At 39.8% G+C, this 25,668-nt stretch overlaps 2 protein-coding genes and 1 pseudogene across 24 annotated transcripts in view; all 3 read left to right on the plus strand.

Moving 5' to 3' along the window:
• Nucleotides 1-62: 62 nt before the first annotated feature.
• Nucleotides 63-2,564, plus strand: LOC122777701 (annotated as a pseudogene).
• Nucleotides 2,565-2,885: 321 nt separating this feature from the next.
• On the plus strand, nt 2,886-19,109 carry ube4b (ubiquitination factor E4B, UFD2 homolog (S. cerevisiae)). Of its 2 annotated transcripts, XM_044038332.1 has the most exons (29): nt 2,886-3,204; nt 4,602-4,821; nt 5,503-5,638; nt 6,091-6,178; nt 6,477-6,621; nt 6,765-6,990; nt 7,215-7,685; nt 8,439-8,546; nt 9,496-9,637; nt 9,941-10,041; nt 10,227-10,341; nt 10,914-10,997; nt 11,356-11,412; nt 11,944-12,060; nt 12,240-12,338; nt 12,449-12,562; nt 12,712-12,910; nt 13,121-13,259; nt 13,370-13,469; nt 13,566-13,693; nt 13,852-13,950; nt 14,210-14,445; nt 14,568-14,694; nt 14,811-14,955; nt 15,422-15,556; nt 15,729-15,920; nt 16,514-16,688; nt 17,681-17,827; nt 17,934-19,109. In XM_044038332.1, exons 1-29 carry the CDS (start codon nt 3,181-3,183, stop codon nt 17,996-17,998), a joined length of 4,134 nt encoding a protein of 1,377 aa, XP_043894267.1. In that variant the 5' UTR covers nt 2,886-3,180; the 3' UTR covers nt 17,999-19,109. The 2 variants fall into 2 exon arrangements, with proteins under 2 accessions (XP_043894267.1, XP_043894266.1); XM_044038331.1 differs by lacking the exons at nt 7,215-7,685; nt 8,439-8,546.
• Nucleotides 19,110-20,194: 1,085 nt separating this feature from the next.
• Nucleotides 20,195-25,668, plus strand: part of kif1b (kinesin family member 1B) — a 53,834-nt gene continuing 48,360 nt past the window's right edge. For 18 of the 22 annotated variants that reach the window (XM_044037543.1, XM_044037545.1, XM_044037551.1 and 15 more), the window contains exons 1-2: nt 20,201-20,474; nt 21,912-22,066. In XM_044037543.1, the coding sequence (XP_043893478.1) occupies nt 21,961-22,066 (106 nt within the window). In that variant the 5' untranslated portion in view covers nt 20,201-20,474; nt 21,912-21,960. Of the gene's footprint in view, nt 20,475-21,911; nt 22,067-25,668 lie in introns of all 22 variants that reach the window. The other 4 variants (XM_044037561.1, XM_044037562.1, XM_044037565.1 and 1 more) reach the window with 2 other exon arrangements.

Genomic DNA, 25,668 nt, shown 5'->3' on the forward strand with positions numbered 1-25,668 from the left:
AGAGCAAAGTTGACAATACACTTTAAAATATGTACTCACTGCAACAGAAAATGAAAGTGATTTGTTTTCACTTGAAGTAAAATAAACATCTTTCTTTGTCTTTTACTTTGCAAGCTTTTCATTGCTGCTACTGTTGTATTGTCGCTCAACTCAGAAACTCCTAAGCTCCCTACTTAAGAAAGTGCCAAATTGACTCCTACACTTTTTAATTATAATGCTGACTGTCATAATTACTTTCAGATAATAATCCCTGACAGAAGATGAATTTACAAATTGCACCCTCACTGTAAGGGCAGTGTTTGTTGACATGAAAGCATTACTGATTTAATCACATTAGCAATTAGCTTTAATTGTCAAGAGTACTGGTAGCAGATTACATCAAAACTTCACGAATATGTATTTATTAATCAAATGCATAGTAAGTGAGGTTAAGTTTGTATTTTGAGTTGATGTCGTGTTTTGATGTTTCTCTCAGGTGCTGATGAAGGACGCTTTGCACATGTAGAGTCTTGGCTTCAAAACAGCCAGATTAATTTTTGTTTGTAGTGCTGGAGTTGTATATAGCTACCACATTTCATGGCTGAGTGACTACCAGTGTCAATATTAGTTTACACATTGTGTCAGAAGGTGTGCCATGTTCACCTAGACCATGAATAGATCATAAAAACAGCAGGTGATTTTTATACACTTTTACATTTTTGTCCTGCTTGAACAAAAATATAAATACAATTTGGAAATCATTTTCATTTGAACTTCAATATTTGTCATGCTTTTATGTGACGCTCAGATCATAACCAATGCCAGTGGAAAAGCTCTCCCCAAACATGAAGGTCAACTTGCCTGTGTGCATGTGCATTCAATTAATATTTACCACTGAACAAACAATTTCAAGAATATGTTCAATGAACTGCACAGCAGAACCAGTCTGACACGTCCGTGTTTTTCCTTTACACTGTGGTACTAATGTGAGCTTCTCCCTCATCTCATGATTGTCAATCAGGTCAGGTTTGACTTACTGAACTTAGTGCCTCCAGGACCTCACAAAACAGCATTGTCTGTGCATCAAAACTCCTTACTCCACGAGTGCGAGCACCAGATTTTATTCACACACGGACACGCACATCTTAGGGGGGGAAAAGGAGTCATCAAAATGCCCACTAGTCTCTGTGGCACATGGGACATCGTCAGCAATGTCAACTTTGAGAGCTAAATGACTGCACTGGGTAAGTACATGATTTTCTGTGTGAAAAAGACTTTAATTATCAGAATCAGAAATACTTTACTCATTCTTTGGGAAATTGGGTTTCAAAATAGAAACATTGTGCATACAGACCAAGAGAATTACGATAAATACTAATAAAAAACATTTGCATTAACCCTAACCCTAACCCTATGAAAACTGAACATGTAAGAGTTTCAACATGGGGATATAACATGCTTGCATATATAACATTGTGCAACTTTAAATGTTATTGAAATATATTGCAACTCTTGGAAAAACAACACACAAAAAAAAAACAAAATATGTGCCTATGTTGTATCTGTGCTTTTTGTGGTATGCATGAGATGCTGTGGGAGAGAAAAAAGGAGTTTTAGCCTTGTTCTCTGCCATTTCAGGCATCAGCCTGTGCTTGCGAAAGATCGCCCTGAAGCTGAAGCTGAAGCTGAGGAAGGTAATTGACCAGTACATCCTCCAAACTCTTGGCCACTTCCGAAACTACACCATCTTGTTCAGAGTGGACGAGGATTTTGAGGAATTCACCCAGGGACTGGACAACAGAAATGTCAAGGTAGGGAGGAAAGTGGATAAAGGGATATATGATTGTGAATATTTTGTAGATCATGCAGTGCATTTTGTAAGTCCCTTTGAAAAAAACATCTGCTAAACATGAAATGTAATTTAAAATTGATTGATTTGATACTTTTGTATCATCTGTGCAGTCACTGGTGTCATGGGAGGGCAATAAACTGGTGTGTGAACAAACTGGAGTGAAGAACAACCGTGGATGGGCTCACTGGGTTGAAGACAACAAACTACATCTGGTAAGAATATGAATAATGCACAGCAAGTCATTTTCCTTTTGCTATTTCATGGCATTGTATTCATTTGATGTTTCTGTGACCTATTTCTTTCAGGAGTTGTACTGTGAAGGGGAAATCTGCAAGCAGGTTTTTAAGAAGAATGTGACCTAGTGAAGAAGACGGGATTTTCCTTTTTTTGATAAATGACATTGTGTGTTAGATCCATTATTTCAAACCTTGAGAAATAAATATTTTCAGTCATGTAAGGAGAAAATACTGCGTGCCATGTCAGGGTTGGATTCACACCAGTAGATGGCGTCCCTGCATTACTTTTGTCAGATGTTGGCTGTGGCTGGCCCATTGTACTCAGTGAGCATTTGTATTTCTCTTCAGTTGGTTGAAAATTATCCATGCTTTTCAGGTGCTGACTTTTTGCTATGGATATCTCTCTGATACAACCTTGCTTTACAGAGACTTGAGTAATGGTTGAGCTTTTTGTGGTCTAAGAATCTGTTTTCAAATATTGTGTAATAAAGTGGTCTTTGGAAAAAAAAAAACCTGGTCTTATTCGTTTCATTTTTGTAATTCTCTTTTTAAATAATCGTATAATTTAATTATTACTTATGTTTTAAATATATACTGTTATGTTGCTCTTCATGTCAACATCCAGTCCACTAAACCAGTTAAATCTATTATAGTGACTGAGCCAGACTGACTATTTAGCCTCATAATCAATAATTAGAGCGTTGCTTTGAGACAAAACAGTGCGCATTAAAGGAGGTGAATTATGACGTCGATATGACAATGAGCAACATATTGAAGCCTCACACCTCCCCCATGCGTACTTTAAAGTCACGTGATGTTCCGTTGAACCAAAATGGCCGATGTTGTATTTTAACCTATGAAAGACAGCTACTTTTCTTTTTGTTTCATTCTTGGGAGGAAATCATTAAACGAGAGACTTTTCGGAGGAACCGTATCTCGCCACTGTCCTTGTACATGAGTTTTAGTTTTTATCTTGAAGACAATCAAGACTGACACATATTCGTTGAACGAGTTAGACTATGCATATTTAGTTCAAATACAGGCTAGCTAGCTGGCTCTGGCTGCCACACAGAACAGCAATTGAAAGTGATATAGCAAGCTAACTGAGCTGCGATGGAGGAACTAAGCGCAGATGAGGTAAGGTGATAATTTGAAAGGCTATGTAGTAGAAGCCTTGCTCTGGTTCAATATCATGGTAATTCCGTTAAGGTTTTAACTGTCTTTTGTTTGTATTTCTAAGTCCAATGATGCTACTAGCTGACATGCTATAAAACTAGCTTACTCAATTTGAAAAAAAGAAATTCAGCTGCGACAAGAACCACATTTATTTCTCAATTTAAGTGAGTTTCATCCAACACAACCCGTCAGCTGTTCATATACAAGAGACTCTTAATCAAACCAGCTTGACTTGTATGAGTGTTAGTGTCACGGTTGTTGTTAATGTATTTTAGCCGGAGAAGCGGCATGCTAACGTGATACTAGGGGCTTTTCGCAAGCTGACCTGTAAGTAACGTTGTTTTCCTCATTTAAAAATGTGTACCTTGTGAAACGTGCACACACCGTTTAATCGTTGTCGTCACGCAAATGTTGTGTTCAAGTTATGATACGACAGATTTTGAGTTGAAATGGCAAATCTTGCGGTGCGCTCGCTAGCTGACAGATGGCTAACGTTGTTTTGCTAACAGTCAGAAAATTAGCCTGTGAGACGACTCAGCATAAAAAACACACACCGGGCCACCATTGTGCAATGAACTGTGCGACCTATTTATGGGATCACTAAGCTGCTACTCGTGAAACACACACAGTATACATGCATCAGATGTTCTTGTTGTATCCGTTCACCAGTATTTAATTACTCGATCAACCCGTTAACAAATCTGCAGATTGACGTACTTTGATAGCTGTGCTCCTCAGTTGAGGTTGACGATCAGTGTTCACATTTGACTTTGTTCATAATGTAGGTTATACTGTATCTGTTCGATAAGACCGGTCCTTTAATTTTGACACCATGTCACTCCAAACGTGTTCTATACTATACATTTATTTCGTCTCATATTAAAATTTTGTATGTATAATTATAATTGTAAGTTGACTTGCAAGCTGGTATGACAGGGATCCAAGCCCATTGAACTACACATATAGACCATGAAATGAGGGGAGAAAAAAGAAACAAAAGTGACCATTAGTTATGTTTGTCCTTGAAAGCAGCACACTATGTTTTGAAAGTGCATTTTTAAAATAAAAGTATATTATTATAGTGTGTCACATTTTTGTTTTGCCATGTTTATAAATGGTCAACTGTGTTCTAATGGACAGACTCACATTGTCGTCGTCATCACTGTGATGATTGAGTGTTTACCATACATGCTGTCAAATGTGCGTGTCCTTCAAAATAATATAATAAAAAGCATCCCCTCTACCACCACTTTCCCTTCTATAATCTATACAATTTGGCCCACTGACCCACTATTCAAAACATTATGCTGTTCATTGTGCTTTAAATAATCAACATTCTCTGGTTATATTCATACTAGATTCGCAGAAGGCGACTGGCACGACTGGCAGGTGGACAGACGTCACAGCCCAGCACCCCCCTCAGTACACCCTTAACATCTCCACAGAGAGAGACCCCACCTGGACCCCTCCATGGACCCTCAGGTGCTGTACCCCAGCCCCTGCAACCAGCTGCCTCCCAGTCATTGGGGCTCAATGTCCACAGTGGTACTCCTGCCACTTCTCCTATGGGCACCTCTGGTAAGAGCTCAATAACTACTTATTTATGGATGTGTTTCAGGATTTGTCTGGTTTGTTGTAACTGTGCTGGTATTGCAGGTTATGCTTCAGATTTAATCTTGAACTTTGGGTTTGATGTTAACAGGTCAACAGATTCCGTCAGATTCAGTCACCACAAATGCTCTATTGCCAGCAACTCACACTATTTATGAATTCTTAATAACGTCATTAAAATAGCAGCAGTTTGCTAAGATTTAAAATTTTGTGTTCGTTTTTCACAATTGCAGAAAATGCACGTATGGATGCTATAACAGTTACATTTCAATTTTTTGTTAGTATGCAGAGGTGTGCATAGTATATACTGTAACTAAGACAACACTTGGTAATAACATGATTTTTGATAAATATTCATTTCTGTTTATGAAAGTATTGCACACCATGTTGATCTTAGACACCAATGTGAGCTTTTGCTAGCATGGCACAACAGAGCATCATGGAGTGGATGTCTATTTGCTTTATTAACAAATTAAAATAAAGAAAAAAATCTAAAGAGAAATGTAAATTAGAGAGACAAACAAATTCAAACAACAAACAACTCTTTAGAAATGTAGTCAAAATAATATGATACGTTTAAATATTCACTTAAGCACTACTCTTTGTGTGTCAGAAGTGCTCATGTGGTGTTTTTTTTGTCTTTTGCAGGAGTGGCATATGGTAGTCAGAGCAGTGAGGGTGTCAGCTCCCTCTCCAGCTCACCCTCCAACAGCCTTGAAACACAGTCCCAGAGTTTGTCGCGGTCGCAGAGCATGGATATTGACACTGCCTCCTGTGAAAAGAGGTAAGAGTTCAAATGACCCATTTACAACAATACAAAATGGCACTCTATCCTAAAATGGGCTTGGAATGTTGCGACAAACTATTTTACCTCCTTGGTGCTTGCTTTGATTATGTCTCCTACAATAGTCCTTGTGACACTAATTAACATGTTTCACACCAAATCTGTCTGGATTGTGAAACTGAATATCACTCGTTTCCCCAAGATACAAGGTTGTAACAGTTCTGTTGCTATTTATCAGCTGCATTGTACTTTTGATTGTTTGTATTGTTGATGAACCAAAAATACAGTGTTTCATGCCACATAGTATTTGATGCTACATGTTTTACAAGATCTAGTAAATATTATTTATAGGACTAGGCTAATAGCTGCTTTACCTGCACCATCAAGTTTGAATGTTTGGTCTGAGTAATGATGAAGAGATAAAATAATCACTGACCTCTCTTTTATTCTAGCATGTCCCAGGTGGACGTGGACTCAGGGATAGAGAACATGGAGGTGGAGGACAGTGATCGCAGGGAAAAAAGGAACTTGACTGAAAAGGTAAACCGTAGCAGAAAACATTAAGAGAGTTATTTTTGTTTTTAGTGAGCCCTCATCATTTCCAACTTGAGATCAAACGGGTTTTCATAAGAGTAAATATGAAAGGACTCTTTCAGTATTTACAGGAATGTAACTGGGGATTTTCCACAGATGCTCTTTGTTTCCATTTACAAATGCATACCTGTCTCTTGATAGACCAGATCACAAGATAATGAGTTGAACAAGTCCTTTGATGCATGTACCGTAAATGGCTCTAGAGTGTGATCAACCATTCACTGTTATTTCAATATTCCCTTAGGAAACCTCTGCAAACTCGAATGTCTCTGAAGAGCAGGCTTTGCAGCTTATTTGTAAGATCCTCCGCGTATCGTGGAAGGAACAGGATAGAGATGTCATCTTTCTCCCGTCACTGGCTGCAGAGTTTCACCGTGGTCCTAAAGATGGTATGTTTACTCAGCAGTGTCTTATCTCTGTTAGCATATCTAGCTGAAAAACAATAACAAGTCCTTTGTGGAAAAGCTGTGTTGAAAATATTCTTGCATTTAATAACTTGATTATTTTTTTATTTTATTTTTCCCCTTGGTAGCATTTTGTGACTTCAAAGACCTCATCAGCCAGATCTTGATGGAAGTCTTAATGATGTCCACCCAGTCACGTGTCCATAACCCCTTTGCCAGCTTGACTGCCACCTCTCAGCCAATTGCGGCAGCCAAATCCCCAGACCACCGTCTGACGCTGGTGCAGCCCTCCAGTCTAGGTGGCAGTCCCATGGGTCCCAGTGTGGGGTCCTTTGGAGCCAGCTCTCTGTCCAGGCAAGTACCTTGACCTTGAGTATTGTAAGCCCTCAAGTCTCAGAGACGTGTCAAGCCTTTGGTGTGGTTGTCATCTACATGTCCCTGAATGTGTTTTTAAGTTGGAAATTGCCATGTCTAATTTTTCTTCATCTTTCTGCTTTTGTTTTGGTAATTTCTGTTTATGAAGACATTGTATGACATTATGTTTTTCATATTAATCATATCATCAATGTTATCCACAGTCTGTATGGGTGTGGTAGTCCTCATCCAATGGCTTTGGATGCAGCCAGCGGGAATTCCCCATCTCTCCCCACCCCTACTACACCCTCTTTACCCTCTACCCCGCAGTTCATTGTTCCCCCCAGGCCATCCATTACTTCTACTCCGAGACAATCCCTCAACCCTCCATCTGCTCCACTGCCCATCTCCCAACGCTACCGACCCTACTCTGTCTCCTCTTCCTGGGGTGCTCCTTCCCCATCCAGCTTGGGACCCAGAGGAGTTAGTTTCTTTGAACCCTCGCCCAGCCCTGCAGGGCCCTCTGTTCCTCCCAACACTCCAGTTCCTGTGCCTCCACCCAGTCCCCAGAACCTCCCCATGAGCTCCTCTAGGGCTCATAACCTGGCTTCCTCCACAGCCCTTCCTGTGGTGCCTCCTTCTCCCAGGTCACGCACTCGACACGCAGCCTTTGGCTCCAGGATCCCACCGTCTAGGTATCTCATCATGTGTCATTGCGTGTGGGTTTGTTGAGCCCTTCCAAGCACATATGCTAAACCACCAGGGACTTTTGTCTTTTTTTAATGTGAATTTCTTCTTATATCTTCTTCTCTTCTATTATGGTAATCTTGGCTGGATTTAGATTGCTTGTCTATATGTCAAAGAACAGTGTGATATTTTAGCAAGTTGCTTAAGAATCTAACATACTAAACATCCTGTACGGATGTAAGATGCACAGAATCATGTACTGTCAGACCCCTATGCTGCCTTAAAGACTGAGACGCTCTCAGACTTTTAGACCCCACTGTATGATTTTTATTTAACATCTAAACCTTTTGAGTTTTTATACAATGGGTAAATCTTTCCTTTTTTTAACGTCATGCATTTCTGGGAACTCATTTGAAGTCAATGAGATGGGCTGTATGCCTATGAACATTGGTGAGCTGAAGACAAATTTTATGAGAGATAGTGACAAAAATATTTTCTCAGTATTTAAAAGCTAGAGTCAAAATGCCACTAATTAATATTTTTATAACGGCAAAAGAAATGATTTTCAAGCAAGCATGCAACCCTCCAGCCTCCTTTCCGTATTGCCCCCTTCTCTTCTTCCCTCTTTTCTTGTGACTGTGTTACAATTACACATTTGTCCTCATGATTTTTCACATCCCTTCTGTCTCCTCATGCTTGCGCAACATCCTCCTTTTTTCCACTCTCTTCCCTCACTCCTTCTCTCTTCTCCGTCGTGTTAGCCCTCTGTCGTTCCTGTTCTTTGCCCTATCTGACATGTCTCAGGAAAGCAGTGATGAAGAGTCTGAGGAAGAGGAGGAGGAGTTTGCTGGGGTACAGTTTGGGTCCAGGTACACTGCTGCACGGTGTGGGTTAATGTGTGTGTGCGCTTGCTCAGTGGCGGGCCCACTGCATGTTCCAGCAGACTAACGGTGCGCAAAACACACCAGGGACGAGTGGCAAAAGATGAACTGATGGAGACACATCAGTCTTTGAGAGGGCTTTATTTGGGCTTCTTAAGTTTCAAAAGTCCTGTTATTTTTGTTCTATGATGTGGTGGTATGTACTAAATACAGTATCAACAGATGAAGATTAAAGTTGTTAATGTGTCATGGTGTAAGCCCAAAGACCAATTTTTTGGCATTTATTGGGAATATTTCATTTTAATCGATATGAAAATCTGTAAACTCAAATATACTAGACGGTGCACAGTCCCAGGGAAATTATCCTCACGTAAGTGAGCATCTTAACATGTTGGGAATATCTCCAATAACTCCTTATTTTCTTAAAGAAAGTAATGCACATGGGAAAAAATGGTTGTTTATTTTTCATTTCATATTTATCGTTAAATAATAAAATACTGTATTTCTTGTGATACAGACATTTTGATTTTCTAATTTTTTTATTAGTGCCACTTGATGATGTTGAAAAAAATGTTGATTTCACTTTTAGCTTTGGAACAGTTGTAACCAACGTTTTATTTTTTCTGTACTTTGAAGCAGCTTTCATACAGGTTTTGCAGCTACATCTGACCACTAACAGCAATATGTCTCATGTGACCACAATTGCAAATATTACATAACTTGTTTGATTTTCTTTTAAGAGTCCAATGCTGTGATTTTGAAATGCTTGCACTAATGCTTTTTAGGTTTTCTTTCAGGATCCTTGATCATTGTTTGTGCTTGTTAATCAGACAGACAAGCTAATAATATTTTACGTGTACTGTAAATCTCTTTGTGCTGTTCTGTTTTCTTACATACACCCTCCTGTGTTCATGTTCATGTGTGTTTACCTTTGTAGTCTTGGCGCATGTGGAGGGGGAATGTCCAGCGATTCAGCCAGCGACCGCTTCACGATTGAAACATGCAAAGAGACAGAGATGCTGAACTACCTCATAGAGCGTTTTGACAGTGTTGGCATGGAGGAGAGGAAAGCTCCCAAGGTAGTCGGACTGAAAATTTTCTTTTTTTCAGAAAAGTGGTTCAAACAAGAATATAGACTTATATTTCAGATTCTTTTAAAAATAATAATTGAGTTGAAATAGGTTATAACATATCATGAGAACAGAAGAGCAGTGTGTACACCAGAAACTAGCTGCAAGCCTGTTGGCTTGAAAATGACCCAAGATTTTATTCATCAAAGAACACTCTGATTCTGGAGAGTATTTATGTGACGATGTCCGCGTACATTTTTTTATCACTTATCTAACCGTTTTCTCTCTTCCCTTTTATGTTTTTCCCCCCAGATGTGCAGCCAACCAAATGTCAGCCAGCTTCTCAGTAACATTCGTTCTCAGTGTATTTCTCATGTTGCTCTGGTTCTGCAAGGCACCTTGACCCAGCCTCGGTAAGCAGCAGCACACTCTGAAATTTCTTATCTGTCATTATATTTTTGTACATTCCCCCTTTCCTTTCAGGGTCTCCATAGCAACTACTCTTTCACCTTGCCTCTACACCCATCATGTATTCATTCATTAATTAATTTATTTATGTATTGTCACCACAGTGAAACTCTTTGTTTTCTTTGTGTAGAGGCCCTCACCAACCGTCTCTGCTGGTTCCTTATATGCTGTGTCGGAACCTTCCTTATGGCTTCATTCAGGAGCTGGCACGCATTACTCATCAAGAGGAAGAAGTATTCAGACAGGTGGGGGACATATCCATCCATTTTGATCCATATTTCCTTTTTACAAGTTCAGATTCTTAGGATTAGGGGTGGGTCAGAATATTGATTCGGTAATATATTGTCATCCTTCGTGCAATACGATAATCAATAAGCCAGGGATTAAGGCACTCTAAAGTAAACAATCCCTGCCAGTTTCACTCTCCGTGCGCCATTACTTGATGTCTCCTGGTGGTGGCACAGCTCAAATTAATCATTGCGTTGACTTGGCATGTAAACATCCCAAATGGTGGAACGATCTCCCCATCGACATCCGGACAGCTGAAAGCCTCCACATCTTCTGCCGCCGACTAAAAACACATTTCTTCTGACTCTACCTTGACTAAGACGACAACAAAAAAAAACAACTTGTACATCGCACTTATGACTAGCACTTCATAGTTTGATCTACTTGAAGCTCTTACTTACTTCTAGCTCTTATTTGTACCCAAATGTTTAAATGCACTTTTGTAAGTCGCTTTGGATAAAAGCATCTGCTAAATGACATGTAATGTAATGTAATGTAAACATGACCCTTCAAAATCTTTGTTTTTCAGATCTTCATTCCTATCCTCCACGGGCTTGCTCTTGCAGTTAAAGAATGTTCTTTTGACACTGACAACTATAAATTCCCCCTCATGGTAAGGAGACATTATCCTTGTTCGATCTTCATTGTAGCACCCGGCAGCAGATGAGAGTTGTAATGTATTTGCAGTTACAGGGGATGTACAGAACAGCAGCAATGAGTAAGATTCTGATTCTCTACTCAGGAATTAGACGGTTCCAGGTGTATACTACAAGTACTATATGTGTGCAGACATCCGTATTTACACATAATATGAATTCCCAGCAATAAATTGTGTGACAAACTTGTGTCAAAGCCATGCAAAAACCACATGTGTGGTTTTGTGGTCATGCAAACATACCATGATACCTGATCTGCAAACAAAAAGTTACTTTGAAAATAATAAAACTTGTCATTGTGTTTGGTTTTTACAGGCATTAGCTGAACTCTGTGAAATCAAGTTTGGAAAGACTCACCCAGTGTGTAGTTTGGTAAGTATAGTGAAGTATTGCTAAATCTCATTTATGACATTAATTAATCCCTCGCTATATCCGCATGTCTCAGGTTATTTAGGTCATGTATTTCACTTTCAATTTCACTTGAGTCTGTTAAAGGAATTGTGTTCACAAGTCTGGCTTTTGTTTTTGGTTTTATTCCTCATATCAACACAGTCAAGTGTTATCAGTGCATAAATATGCTGTGCTTATTTTCCCATAACATTGAAACTTCTTCCCGTTTCACAGATTAATGGTAAAACAAAATTCATGATGAATGTAGACCGACCAGGCTTATAAATATGAATATCAAATTTACTCAGAGTTAATATTGAGCTCACTCTTTGCTAATGGACCAATATAGAAAAAATAATACAAATACTATTAAATACACATTTAGAAATTTAACTCTTCAACTGAGTTAAATTGAAACTGAAATACATTGTTCGGTTCACTGGTTACTGGCACCTCTAGGCATAAAAATGTGATCACATGAATCATTTTGAGTCTTATTGTTCCTCTGCACAGTCAACATCATTGCCTCTATGGTGTCCCAAACCGCTGAGCCCTGGTTCCGGCAGAGAGGTCCAGAGACTGTCTTATCTGGGAGCCTTCTTCAGCCTTTCAGTTTTTGCTGAGGATGATGTGAGTTGTCTTCTCATTAAAATATCTTAATTGCAACGTGGCTCCACTCTGGTGCCATTGAATGTTGCGCGCACACACACAAATTCCTCCCAAAAGCTAAGAATTAATATTCACAGCAGACAAAAATAAAATGTCAAGAATACTGCATGTGGATACTTAGTGTTCATTTCTTCCTTTAGACCAAAGTAGGAGACAAGTATTTCTCGGGCCCAGCCATCACCATGGAGAACACACGAGTTGTCAGTCAATCGTTGCAACACTACCTGGAGTCAGCAAGAGTGAGTCTCTACCATGATATTTTCAATAGCTGTTGTCTGTGTGTTGGTATACAGTGTAATAATGTGTTAAAGTTGTTTGATCTTTTTTTTTTCTCTTTAAAAAAAAAAAGGGTGACCTGTTTAAAATTCTCCATAACATTCTACTGAATGGAGAGACACGCGAGTTAGCGCTGAACTACATGGCAGCTCTAGTCAACTACAATGTGAAGAAAGCCCAGATGCAGGTGAGTCACAAAAAGTGATTTAAATAAAGGTGGCCAACGTATGTTTGCCATGAGAAAATGGTCTCCCAATATTTCATCAATGCTCAAGGCACACAATAACCCTGATTAATGAGGTTAAATACATAAAAAAGATTTCTGCTTTCTCCCAGACCGATGATAAGCTGGTGTCTACTGACGGCTTCATGCTGAACTTCTTATGGGTGCTGCAACAGCTGAGCATGAAGATCAAACTGGAGACAGTGGACCCTTATTACATTTTCCACCCACGCTGTCGCCTTGCTGTCAGCCAAGAGGAAACACGTCTAAAGGCCACTATGGAGGAGCTGAAGAGCTGGCTGTCTGAACTGCGTAAGCTGATTTTAATTAAAAAACACGATTGTGATGAATTTTAAATAGTTTGCACTGTATACAGTTCATGTCACATGTTGTTATTTAGGTCACTTGGAAACATGACATGGTGTGATGCACTAATCAAATCTAGTGTGTTTTTGTATATGGTAGTGATCTGGCAGACTTACTAAGTGTTGAATAATAAATTTAATTTGCTCACACAAACAGACGAAGACCCAACAAAGTTCTCAGAACCCAAGTTCCCCACCGAGTGTTTCTTCTTGACACTGCACACACACCACTTGTCCATCCTACCTTGCTGCAGGCGCTATATCCGCAGGTTGCGAGCCATCCGTGAACTTAACAGGTACACGCGCACACACGCACTCTGCAGGACTCTGCATTGACTTCCATTCATTTGGAAAGCATAAACAAAACATCATCCTCAACCCAATATTGCTGTGTTCACTGTGTTAGGACTGTAGAGGAGCTGAAGAATAGTGAAAGCCAATGGAAAGATTCTTCCCTGGCAAGTCGACATAGAGAGATGCTGAAGCGTTGCAAAACCCAGCTCAAGGTAAGTTCACCAAATTGCTAAAAACCTGCAGTATTCTATTAAGGAGCATATTTTGCAAAGACTTGATCTTCATCATGTGTGACTTTAACCTGTCAGAAACTGGTGCGAGCCAAAGCTTGTGCTGACGTGGGTCTTCTGGACGAGAACCTGCTGCGCAGATGTCTGCAGTTCTACAGCACAGTCATTCAGCTCATTCTCCGCATGGTGGACCCTGCCTATCCCAAGTGAGTGTCCCCACCACAGACTCCGTTTCTCTTGGTTTCTCTGTGATATTGTATTAAAAGTAACTGATGTGGTTTTACTCTAGTCCTGGCTGCATACTGATTTGACGATAAAGGTCAATTGAAACCCAGCGGTAAGGTTTGCTTCTTCTCTTATGCAGCATTACCCTGCCACTGAACCCTGAGATTCCCAAAAGCTTTGCTGCTCTTCCCGAATTCTACATTGAAGATGTGGCCGAGTTTCTGCTTTTTGTCGTGCAGTAAGTTCACTGTTCAATTTCTAGCATTGTGACAAATGTGACTAAACAATGTATTATGGATGGTAAAGATTAAATGTTCATAATGATTCATATGTTCAAAAGAAATCAAATTATGAGCAGAAATGCATGAATAAAAATAAACAAACCAAGCATGTATACAGATGAGATAAAAATGCTTATCAGTAAATATGTGATTGTCCTTTTTCATCACAGAAATCAGTGCCCTGCTTATTGAATCTCTTACTCTGCCTTGTCTCAGGTATTCTCCCCAAGTTTTATATGAGCCGTGTGTTCAGGACATCGTCACCTTCTTGGTGGTGTTCATTTGCAGCCAGAACTACATCAGGAACCCCTACCTTATCGCCAAGTTAGTGGAGGTGCTGTTTGTCACCAACCCTGCTGTACAGTCTCGTACTCAGCGATTCTCTGAAATGATGGAGAACCACCCGTTGTCCATCAAACAACTAGTCCCTGCCCTCATGAAGTTCTACACTGGTGAATATTATATTTATGTATTCTGGCCATGAGCAACTGTGCTGTATGAATGTAATCTGCAAGATGGAGTCACAAAATACTTTTCATACTACGTTTTTCACAACAAAACTGTCTCTGCTCAGATGTTGAACATACCGGAGCCACCAGCGAGTTCTATGATAAGTTCACTATACGTTACCATATCAGCACTATTTTCAAGAGTCTCTGGCAGAACATTGCCCACCATGGCACCTTCATGGAAGAGTTCAAGTGAGTGTGTTTTTGAGCAGCTATTTCTGTCATGACACACACACTCTGATTCTTGTCCGACTGCTGTATTTTTATTTTGTCCTTTTTGACCTTTTGTCTTGTTCTTCTTCTTTTAGCTCTGGCAAGCAGTTTGTTCGCTACATCAACATGCTGATCAATGACACCACCTTCTTGTTAGACGAGAGCCTTGAGTCCCTGAAGCGTATTCATGAAGTTCAAGAGGAGATGAAGAATAAGGAGCAGTGGGAGCAGCTACCGAGGGTCAGTGCTCAGCCTGAAATGGTCTTATAATTAAATAAAAATGTTGGAAATCCCAAAGCTAAACGTATAACAAATGGTTTTTAGTTAAAGCTACTATATTATTAATGATCAGTACCAGCTTACAGTGGAGCTTTCAGAAAACTCCCCCAATCCCCCAGCGAGTTCCCCAGTCTTAATTGCAACCTGTCCTAGACATAAATGTGACCGCTGTTTAGAAATTGGAAATCTGCACTTCAAGTTGTACTTGCATTATCACAGTTTTGATAACTGATGTGACCTGAATGCAGCATTAACCTGCTAAGGAAAGATATATGTTTTTAAGAAGTAAAGGCAACATTTACAGGAGATATTTTAAATTGGTGTGCATTGTCACCGTAACTCATGTCATTATATTTACATTAGAATCTAATCGTGGACAACTGTTGACAGAAAAGTGTTGTAAAAGTGTTTTCCTGCGAACGTCCAGGACCAGCAGCAGAGCCGTCAATCCCAGCTGACTCAGGATGAGCGGGTGTCTCGCTCCTATTTGGCCCTGGCCACGGAGACGGTGGATATGTTCCACATCCTCACCAAGCAGGTCCAGAAGCCTTTCCTCAGACCTGTGAGTGTCGCTGCCCCAACTGGACAATTTGTAAAATGATCACAATTGCATTCCGTGTACTCAAATTTGTATTGATAGTCGTACAATAACTGAAGGCAACATGATCAGCCGGGACTGGCTATGTTGACAAAGATGATCTATCCTAAACATCACCTCGGTCTTGTTTACACAGGAGCTGGGGCCTCGTTTAGCTGCCATGCTGAACTTTAACCTTCAGCAGCTCTGTGGGCCCAAGTGTCGGGATCTGAAGGTGGAGAACCCAGAAAAGTACGGCTTTGAGCCCAAGAAACTCTTGGACCAGCTGACGGACATCTACCTGCAGCTGGACTGTGCCCGCTTTGCTAAAGCAATTGCAGATGACCAGGTTGGCAATGATGGTTTGCATTCAATCACAAATACAGTATTAAATAAAAACAAAGAAGGAGGTTATTTTAATAAATACTTTTTTAAAAGTCATGGCTGTAATACTTGTAAGACACTTACCTAGATTATGAAATTAGGAAGCAGGTGGGGATCTGCAAATGTGGTTTTGTACTAAAAAGACCACGCCACGGCAAAACCATACCATATGATTACCATACCTACCATAGATTTAATCAAGAAAGCAAGTAATTGCTCTTTTTCCCATTGCTGAGTAACCTGAACTGGTGCAAGCATTACGAACGTGTGAACAGCTAGGAACAGTGAAAAGAGATGTTTGCTGTGGAGTTAGTTATGTAGCAACACGGTTGTGCAGCTTTTCATGTAAGAGCTCAGTGTGGCTTCACCTTGTTTCTTTTAAACTGGACTGTGGAAAAAGTGCTTTAAATCACTGACATTTTGTAGGTGCATTTTTAATGTATGATAAAAGGAAGTGAAATACAAAGTAACATACGCTGATGAATACTCTCACCATTTCAAAGACACTGGTTTCTTGTTTCTCCCCACTTAACCTTGTCCCCTTTTGTTTCTTTTCAGCGGTCATACAGCCGTGAACTCTTTGAGGAGGTGATCTCAAAGATGAGGAAGGCTGGCATTAAATCCTCCATTGCTATTGAAAAATTCAAGCTGCTATCAGAAAAGGTGGAGGAAATAGTTGCAAGGAACTCCCAGTCTGAAATGGACTACAGTGATGCACCCGACGAGTTCAAAGGTGGGTGAATGTTTGCGCCCAAAGGGTTTTAAATGTTGTACTTGCATATTATTATCTAGTGAATCTTCTCTCAAGCTGTGCTCACATCCCAGTTTTCCAACCACTTAACTATCAATCTTGTGTCATTTGAGGGGCCATACTTCTTTGTTTAAGTGTTATACACCATTTTTAAATTCACTGGCCACATCAAGTAACTGAAACTTTCAGCCCTCATAGGTTTAGTCACTTGGTGAGAAATCCAGAGTGACCTTGGGTCAGTCAGTGCAGATGGACAGGATCTTCAAGTTTATGTTGCTGTTAAATTCACGAAATTTGCAGGGGATTTGATAGCTCTCAGAGGTCATAAAGACAGCTTAGAGCAGGGCTATCATATAACCACAGACTTAATATAATCTAGTAAGAGAACGTGGCCCACATACCTCCTTTGATTCCCTGATATATCCAGCCAACTCACTACAGTTAACAAGAGTGTGCCATACAAGAGGCTTGTGTATCAACTTTCTATGTGGTTAAAAATTTCCCCATGCCAGGTTTTATTTTTGTACCGCACAAGGCTGTAACACAACTGTAACAGCCCTATGACATTTCAATAAAGGGCACACTTTATTACAACACTTTTATGGGATGTTTCCTTAACTGGTGTTTTGACAGGTCCATGTTGCTGCCATAAACTTTGTAACTTTTTAGCAGTTGTCACTGTCTTACGGTCATACATTTGAATACCTTCAAAAATGATGCTCTTATGTTGCCAGTTGAATACCTCCTATTCAGATCTATTAACTTTGAGTACTAATGTTTCTCCAAATTAAGTTTTTTTTCCTTTTTTAAAAAGAAGAAATCTAATTTGGATTACCGTCTCCCACTGTGAGACAGTAATCTATTTCTGTGCAGTACAAAAGGATAAAACCAGGATATTCAGTTGAAGGTTGTTTGTTTTTGTATGTTTTTATCTTCATCCCCTTTAAAATATCCATGTGGCTTTGTATTAACAGACCCACTGATGGACACACTGATGACAGACCCTGTGATATTACCTTCGGGGAAAGTCATGGACCGATCCATCATCTTACGCCACCTGCTCAACTCCCCAACTGATCCTTTCAACAGACAGCCTCTCACAGAGAGTATGCTCGAGTCTGGTAACTACCATGATGCCTTTTTTTTAACCACTAATTACATTATAACCTGTTTTTCTTAAATCAGTTGAGCTTGTGAATGTCACTCACTCTGTGGTTCACTCCACAGTCCCTGAGCTGAAGGAGAGGATCCATACCTGGATGAGAGAGAAGCAGGGTGGACGACCTATGTAAGGACCATGAGGCACCAAAATCTGGCCCGTTAATCGTCATCATCAAGGGATCTGTCCAAATCGCCTCAATTCACTGTCGCTATGACAACAAAAAACGTGAATGGAAAAAAGATTTGATAACATTTTTTTTTCTTTTCTTTTTTTGCATTTACCCTTTTTGTCTCAAACCATGGTTCTAAAAACAAAACATAATAAAGTTAAGACTTTTAAGTTTTTTTCTCATGAGTTTGTGTGTATATATATTAAATATATACATATATTTAACAAGAGTTGTTAGTTTATGCATTATAATGCTGCAAGAATAGGTTTCTACCAAACAGGTTTCCTGTGGAAGTGCATTCATTCACTTCACTCATCATTTTCTTTGACTGCTCTCATTTAATTCTGTAATACCGTGTATGTTGGTGTCATTAAAGTCTTTGAATTATTTAGTGCAGGTGGGAGGCAATACACTTGGTAGAGTTTGGGTCACTTCTGGTAAAAAGAAAAAACAAAACAAAACAAAAAAAACTGCGGACTCCCGCTGAGTTTTGATTAAGAAGACTCTAACGACGATGAACTTGAGTCCACATAATGTATGCTGGTGACCCCGGGGCGAACTTATGCACGGTTTGTGCTTTTAGATGAAGCCCATATCTGGCAGTATTCATTAAAGGATGTAGCTAAACGTAAAGTAATCATAAATGTTAGCTTCCTTTTGAGTACAGTTTGAAGATGAGCAGCAGTTTACTAAAATACAGTATGTTGAGTTATTCCTTTTTAGTCACAGTTCGCCCTGCTGACTTCAGTAGAGTGAGTTTACTTCTTGTGTGTGCATGGCCTCAAGTCCAGAAGCTCAGAAAAGCCTTGTGAACAAGAAAATCGTCTTGGGTGACATGGGAGGATTGTGAGAGAATGTAGCATGACCACCAGGAACACCATCATAGGAGCACACCATTAAAAGTTTGTTCTTCAGTGCCACTGACGTCCTCACCTCAAGATGGTTTCTTTATAATGGCACTGTACCTAACTTGAACTTGCTGACCTTAACTGTACAGGAAAGGATTTCCTTAAACTACATACCTGTTTTGGAAGCTAGGATTTTGAACAGAAATAAAAGATGATGCACAGTATTTCACAACTCTCCACTATTTTTTCCCCCTCCTTTTGTGGCTAATTTTCTTCATGTGTGAGTTTAAGGATCTAGAAAAAGACTTGTATATGAAGTTGAAAGCTTATCCTTCAGACATTTATGTAAAAAAACAACAATGGTACACACAAAGAAATCTAGGTAACTACATGAGTTTACTCAACAAAATAATCATTCCAAAAAGTTAAAAAGCATAAAGTCCCTATCCTGACACTCCTGAATTCAATAGTCCTTTGGTTTTTGTGAGGTGTTTTCCCAAACGCATGAGCAGAAATACTTTGAGATCAAAGTGGAATATAGTATATAGTATATAGTTCTTAGGTACAAAACAATATTTAGTGCTGTGCTATGTTAATGTTTTTTGTAGGTAGACTATACTCCATGTGTATTTAACTTTAAAACAGTGGCCCAGTGTTATTTAGACTTTCTGAAGCATCACATATTGTTAAATTAATTAATTTAACATTTTTACTTATACTTATTTTCAATGCTGTATAAAGTAATTTCTTGGTAATAACTTTATAACAACGTATAAAATTTTTATTTTATAATTTAATTTCTTTTTTTTTTCATGGTTATTACATTAAAACAAGGCTTTCCAACAACATTACAACTAACATACTATAAAAGAGTATGGATTAACAGTAGTGATCGTTTTGCGCATTAATGTGATTAAATATTAGATGACAACCACAATATTGCCTTGCTGTTATTCCTGTAGTGTTTTCATGAAAGGCACATAATCGTTCATGTATTTACTTTTGATTGTCGTGACAAAGTCTCGCTAGACGGCGCTCTTTGCGGTGACCCTGCATGTTGCGGTGACAGCGGTGCGGGGCAGAGCTGCTGGGTGGGAAGAAGAAATCCTGCAGTGTGGCGTCACGAGCGTGAAAAAAGAGCGAGAGGGAGCGAGAGAGTGAGTCCCCGCCCACTTTCTGCCTACCGTTCTATTTCGAGGATTACTATTGGCTGTCCGGCGCTTACGTCACTGATGTCTCGTCACTCATTGGTCTGTCCGGCTGTCAGTCAGCGTCGGCCGAGAGCGAGTTGACGTAATCTGTTGGGTAAATCAAGGCTATCTATCAATTCCTCTCCTCCTCGCTTCGGTGCCGTAGACATCTTTCTCTTTCACCTACACAGGGAGAATAAACGCTAATAATCCACTGACCGACGTTACAGCATCCGGACACCGCTATGATGGGTGTTTTTTACCAAGCTGGACTTAGTAACAGCGTTCGTGGTCACAGATTCTGATAGAAAACAACACATTTTGACGCCCCGCTAAGCTACCGTGACTTCCCACCACTGTCCTGTGGTGTCGGCGTCGTCGTGGTGAGAGTCCTCTAACGTGAGTTTACCACATATTTATGTTTTAATTGTTGCAGCACAGGAGCAGGTTGTTATTTCATGTTGTATCTGAGGTATTTGTTGGTGGCCGGTGAGTGTCTGTCTGTTTTAGCTAACGACACTCACAAGAGACGTGTGTTTGGACCGCTACTAGCCTCGGTTCCGTCAACAGTACGATATTCGTGTTAAATTAATATAATATATGGTAGATGCACTTTATAAGAACACTGTCTGTTAATGGTTAGACCGATAAATCCGTCAGACAAACAACAGAGGTTGGTAAGTTCCGTCACAGTACGTTCTGTCATTAACGTTTCATACATAGACGATAGTTTACAGCAAAACCCTGTGTATGACACATTGCACCAGTGAGGATGAAACGCTACATTTGATATACGCAGAGAACAGTACAGTGTCTGTCCTGCTAAAACAAGCATGCAACTCCTCCCTGCTCTATTCCACAACACACAGACAGCAGCGGAGGATTAGCCTACTTCCACACACTTTAATAATGTTTTTCTAAAATGAACCTTTAAGCTCTTTGTGTGCACACAGTGTGGATGGACAGTGTAGGATGGATGCAGCAGACAGGCCCAGCTCACTGACCCACTGTAGCCCCCCAGACCAAACAGACAGATAGAGTTACATGGGCGTATGCTTCAGCAAGTATGGCTGACTGCAAAAGGACGGGGGAAAAACACCAGATATTTGGCTTGTGTAGTCAGAAGCAGGACGCGGGAGGAGATATAGCATAGATTTCAATGTAAATATAATATTGCAAAGAGTTGTTTTGAGAGAAAGATTTGTGCAGCCCAATTAATGTAGGTATGCTCTATCTATTTGACCAAAGTGTATTCCACATCTGTTGTGTGTGTATATAAATTAAATTAGTCACTTTGCAGCCATTTAATTGTTGTTTTTCTGTTTGATGTTAGTTTTTCTGTTATATATTTCTTCAATGTTTTGATTTACATCCTGTATGATTTACATTCAGTTTATTTATGAGTTTATTTGACATGGGCAGTGCATATTATTTTTTAGTGTTTAATGGCAGTTGACATCTGTTATGTGGCATTACTGCCTTCATCTTTTCTGTCCTTTGCATTCTTCCTCTTTGTTGTTTTTTTAGCAGTTGGCATCTGTAATGCTGCATTACTACCTCCTTCTTCTCTCTCTCTCGTGTCTTTCTTTTTATTAAACATTTCTGTAAATATGCCAGGGTTAGCCAAAAGGTTAGTTTTCATCTGTAGTTCATGAGTTTATAAGGCATCCTGAAAAACAATACAATGATCCTGGAATCATTCCTGTAGTTTATATTTTTCAAATGAGGGAAAGAGATACTTTTGCCCTTCATGTTTACATGTTTTCATCTGATCTGAGTAATTTTTTTTTTTTACAAAGCAGTTGCAGTTAAATGTATTTTTTGTTTACTTTACAGGGGGGGATATACAAGGAATCTTACCTGGAGTTTGTGATAAACCGCAAACATGTCTGGGGCGTCTGTAAAAGTCGCTGTTCGAGTTCGACCCTTCAACTCCAGGGAGATGAGCAAGGACTCGAAATGTATAATTCAGATGCAAGGCAACACTACAAGTAAGTAGTCCACTGGCATGCACACAACAACACACATTCTTACATTTATGCAGGCCTTTCCTCTAAGGGAAGTTTAGTGTACCACACATGCACCCACATTGTCTTTAAGGAAAACACGGGTCTTAGCAGAGAACAGTAGAATGAGAAAGCTGAATAGTGCACGGTTGGGGAGAAACTGCTTGAAAGAGAATAAAAGGCTTACAGAGTGAAATTCCTCCTCCTCTGAAGGGGCCTGCATGGCCAAAGAGTCTGTGTGTGTGTGTGTGTGTGTGTGTGTGAGAGAAATGCTGAATTGGTCAATACTGGGGGACCCAGAGGTCACCACACACTATATGTGGCCTGCTCTCAATTCATCAATGCTTTATCACATAGTTAAAATGCATGTTGCCATGTAGTTTATGATTGTTATCTCTTTTGTTTAGATAAACAGTTTGAACAACCCGTAAAGTGTAACAGCCTGAAGTGAATCATTTACAAAATAAACCACATTTTACTTTGTTGTAAAGTCCACTGTCAAACTTTGGGTTGCATTTACAAAGAACCGCTAACATAACATTTAAAGTGAATAATTTCTCAATTGTTGCAATTTCATCATCCATAACTTATTATTTGGATTGGTGGTTAACGTGATGAGGATGCATGGATGTTCTTGTGTTTCTTTCATGCTGTGTTGCTTAGCAGTATTATACTTTTAGTCACACAATGTATTGTGAAAGTATAATAATTATATTAATTATTTATATAATATTTTTTAATTATACACATTGAGGGTGTAAATTCATATCTTTCCATTAAATGTTGGAAGTGCAAATCTGTGATGATACCTTTCTTAGCTTCTGCTATGTTAGAAACTACCAAAATTTAGATTACTCGTGACTGTGAGTCATCAGGAACTGTGAAGTGCTAGCTGCCTCTTTAACCTTTCCTGCGTCGTATGTCCCCCTTTTGAACAGTCTCTCCATAACATTAGCATGGAAACATCTAATGACATAACAAGACAGCATGTGACAGCAGAAACCTGTTCTTATTTGCCTCTGGTTTTGTCTGTTAGTCTTACTGGGGTCATTAGACTGAGCTTGTATGAATCCTCCATAAGATCAAGTATACTTTCCAGTTGTGGCTCCATTGCGCCTTATCTCTCATACTCTACCAAAAAGAAGCTTTGTCAAATCCCTCAGTACTTTAACTCCATAGCCCTTGGTTTTCATTATGTCAATGTCATTCAGAGGTGCTGGAGGGTGACTTGTGGTTTGTGGCAGAACTGCAGTGGAATATGCAGTGTTTTAAGGGGTTAGAGTGAGAGTGTGTGTGTTTTTGTGGGTGTGTGTGTGTGTGTGTGTGAGCAAAAGAGAGGAGGCTGCAGTACTGCCTACTCTACATCCTATCACATGGGCAGATTGCAGAGCAGAAAGGGAGGCTGGCAGACAGCCATGCTCTTTCCCTTCATCAGGACTTCATTGCAGATGGTATGCTGAGAATGCTGTTGTATTAGGATGCTCAGGTTCAGTGGAAGCTAGTAGCTTAAACATGCACATGCAGTTGGAGTCATCTGAAGAACTAGCTGACTTGACATTCAGTTCAGCTAATGTTAATTCAGTATTGTGCTAAAGATGGTTCTTCAGTTTTGATGATAGTGATTTGCGCTTCATAGTTATACTGCAGGTGATTTTCATGACTTAACATATCCCTTTCTGTTAGAAATATTACGGAACTACATTCAAAACAGATGAACATGTCAACAACAAGCATTTCTGTTAATGTCATCTCTTATCACCATATCAGATACACAATAATTGCTGGAGTATATAATGATGGCAAGTAAATGGGTCAGAAAGCTGTAATGGAATTGCTTGGTCATTTTTCAGGTGTTTGGCAGATACTTGGACAAAGCTGTGGCACTCCTCCTATTGTTGATACTCGCTCAAGGGTATATGTGTCTGTCTGTGTATGTCAACAACACAGTGAAAGAGAGAGAGCTTGGGGGCAAGGGCAGCATATGCTGTCTCCCTCTCTCTCCCTCCTTTTCACTATGCAAGGCGGATTCTCAAGGGTAGGGTGCAGGCGAGGGGGCAGCAAACTGATTATCCACTGTGCCGGAAATGTGTCTAAGGCCTCTGCAGGCAGGCTGTAAACAAAAAAGGCCTCTTTCAGTGAAAGCTCTTAAAAATACCAGCACTAATGAAATTATAAAGGGGGGAGCGATAGACTGTTGCATTAGTCAACTATTGTTGCTCCAAGATATTGAATAACTCCGGGACACCCATGGCCTGTCTTCATTCGAGCCCCAAGTGTTCTCCACATCGCTCTCTTGTTGTGTAGCCCATGTGTTGTGTTCCCAATCAGCCAGTGAGTTGCCACCCATGCATGTATGGCCAAATAAAAGGGATCCTCTGTTTTATTCACGGAAACATGCCTGTAACTACATCAGTGTTTTTTTCCTCCTCATTCATTTAGATCAAATTTTCCTTTTGCTAAATGTTGCACAATATCCTAAAAGTAACCTAATTGACCAGTTGTTAGAACAAACAGAAGGTCACTGCAATAATGAAAATTTCACCCTTCAGATACAATTCTGCTGAGTCTCCTCTTAGTTCTGGCTAAGTGGATGGTGACCTTACTAACACCCTACAGCGAAGAATTAGCTTCAGTGTCAGTTACACATGAGGGGAGGCTATCACCACAGCAGAAATGACAACAGGCCCATTTCATATGAATAAATTGTGGTGAGTGAAGAGATAGCTGGCTGGGCAAGTGTGGAGTTAGATAGTGAGCATGGGTTTGGATGAAAGATGGAACCATGTGCAGACAGGCCGATTGACCTCATTAGGACCAGTAATCCACTGGCTTGCTTCAGGTCACCACACCCTGCTGCCATAATCCTTATGACCATTGTAGGTACATATATACCTGCATACACATGGGGGGTATTCAGGGTGTTGCATTCCTCATTGCCTGGTGGATGGTGCTAAGGTTATTGTGGAATGACACAAATGTGCCCACTTGAACTACTCACAGAGCAGATTCACACATTCCAGACTATCCTCTGAATGAGGAGGGAGGACAAGCAGATGCTTGTGTCTGTTATCAGTTCATGCTGTGTCACAGGACTTTCATACCAGAAGCACCAATCCATGTCAAGTATCACAGACAGATTCCAATACACCTATTTGTCACTACAGAAAAATAAAAAGTGACTTACAGTGTTAGGGTAATTTTTTTTTTATAATCTCTGTAAATCTTTTTTTCATGATAAATATAACCACAAGGAATAAATAATCATATGAGTCAGTGTGTAAGGAAGTGTACCATGCATCTATCTTTTAATATCTCCTCTCTATGTCTTTTATGCTTTTGAGTTGTCAAGGCAACAGCATTGGTTTTCCCCTACTGCAGAAACATTCAGAATGAATGAATAAAAGCTTCTTACATCTTCTATTTTTCCTTTTTTTGTCATATGCTCTAGTGTTATCTTTTTTTCATGGTGTTCTGCCTTGCAGTACTGCCCTCATATACCCTCTAATCGAAATGGAATGTTAGGCTGTTGCTAGTACAGGGGGAAAATTCAGGTAGACTTGGTCACAGAGTATGGGTGGATAGATGAT

Source organism: Solea senegalensis, linkage group LG11 (genome assembly GCF_019176455.1).
Source record: "Solea senegalensis isolate Sse05_10M linkage group LG11, IFAPA_SoseM_1, whole genome shotgun sequence".
Taxonomy (NCBI): Eukaryota; Metazoa; Chordata; class Actinopteri; order Pleuronectiformes; family Soleidae; genus Solea; species Solea senegalensis.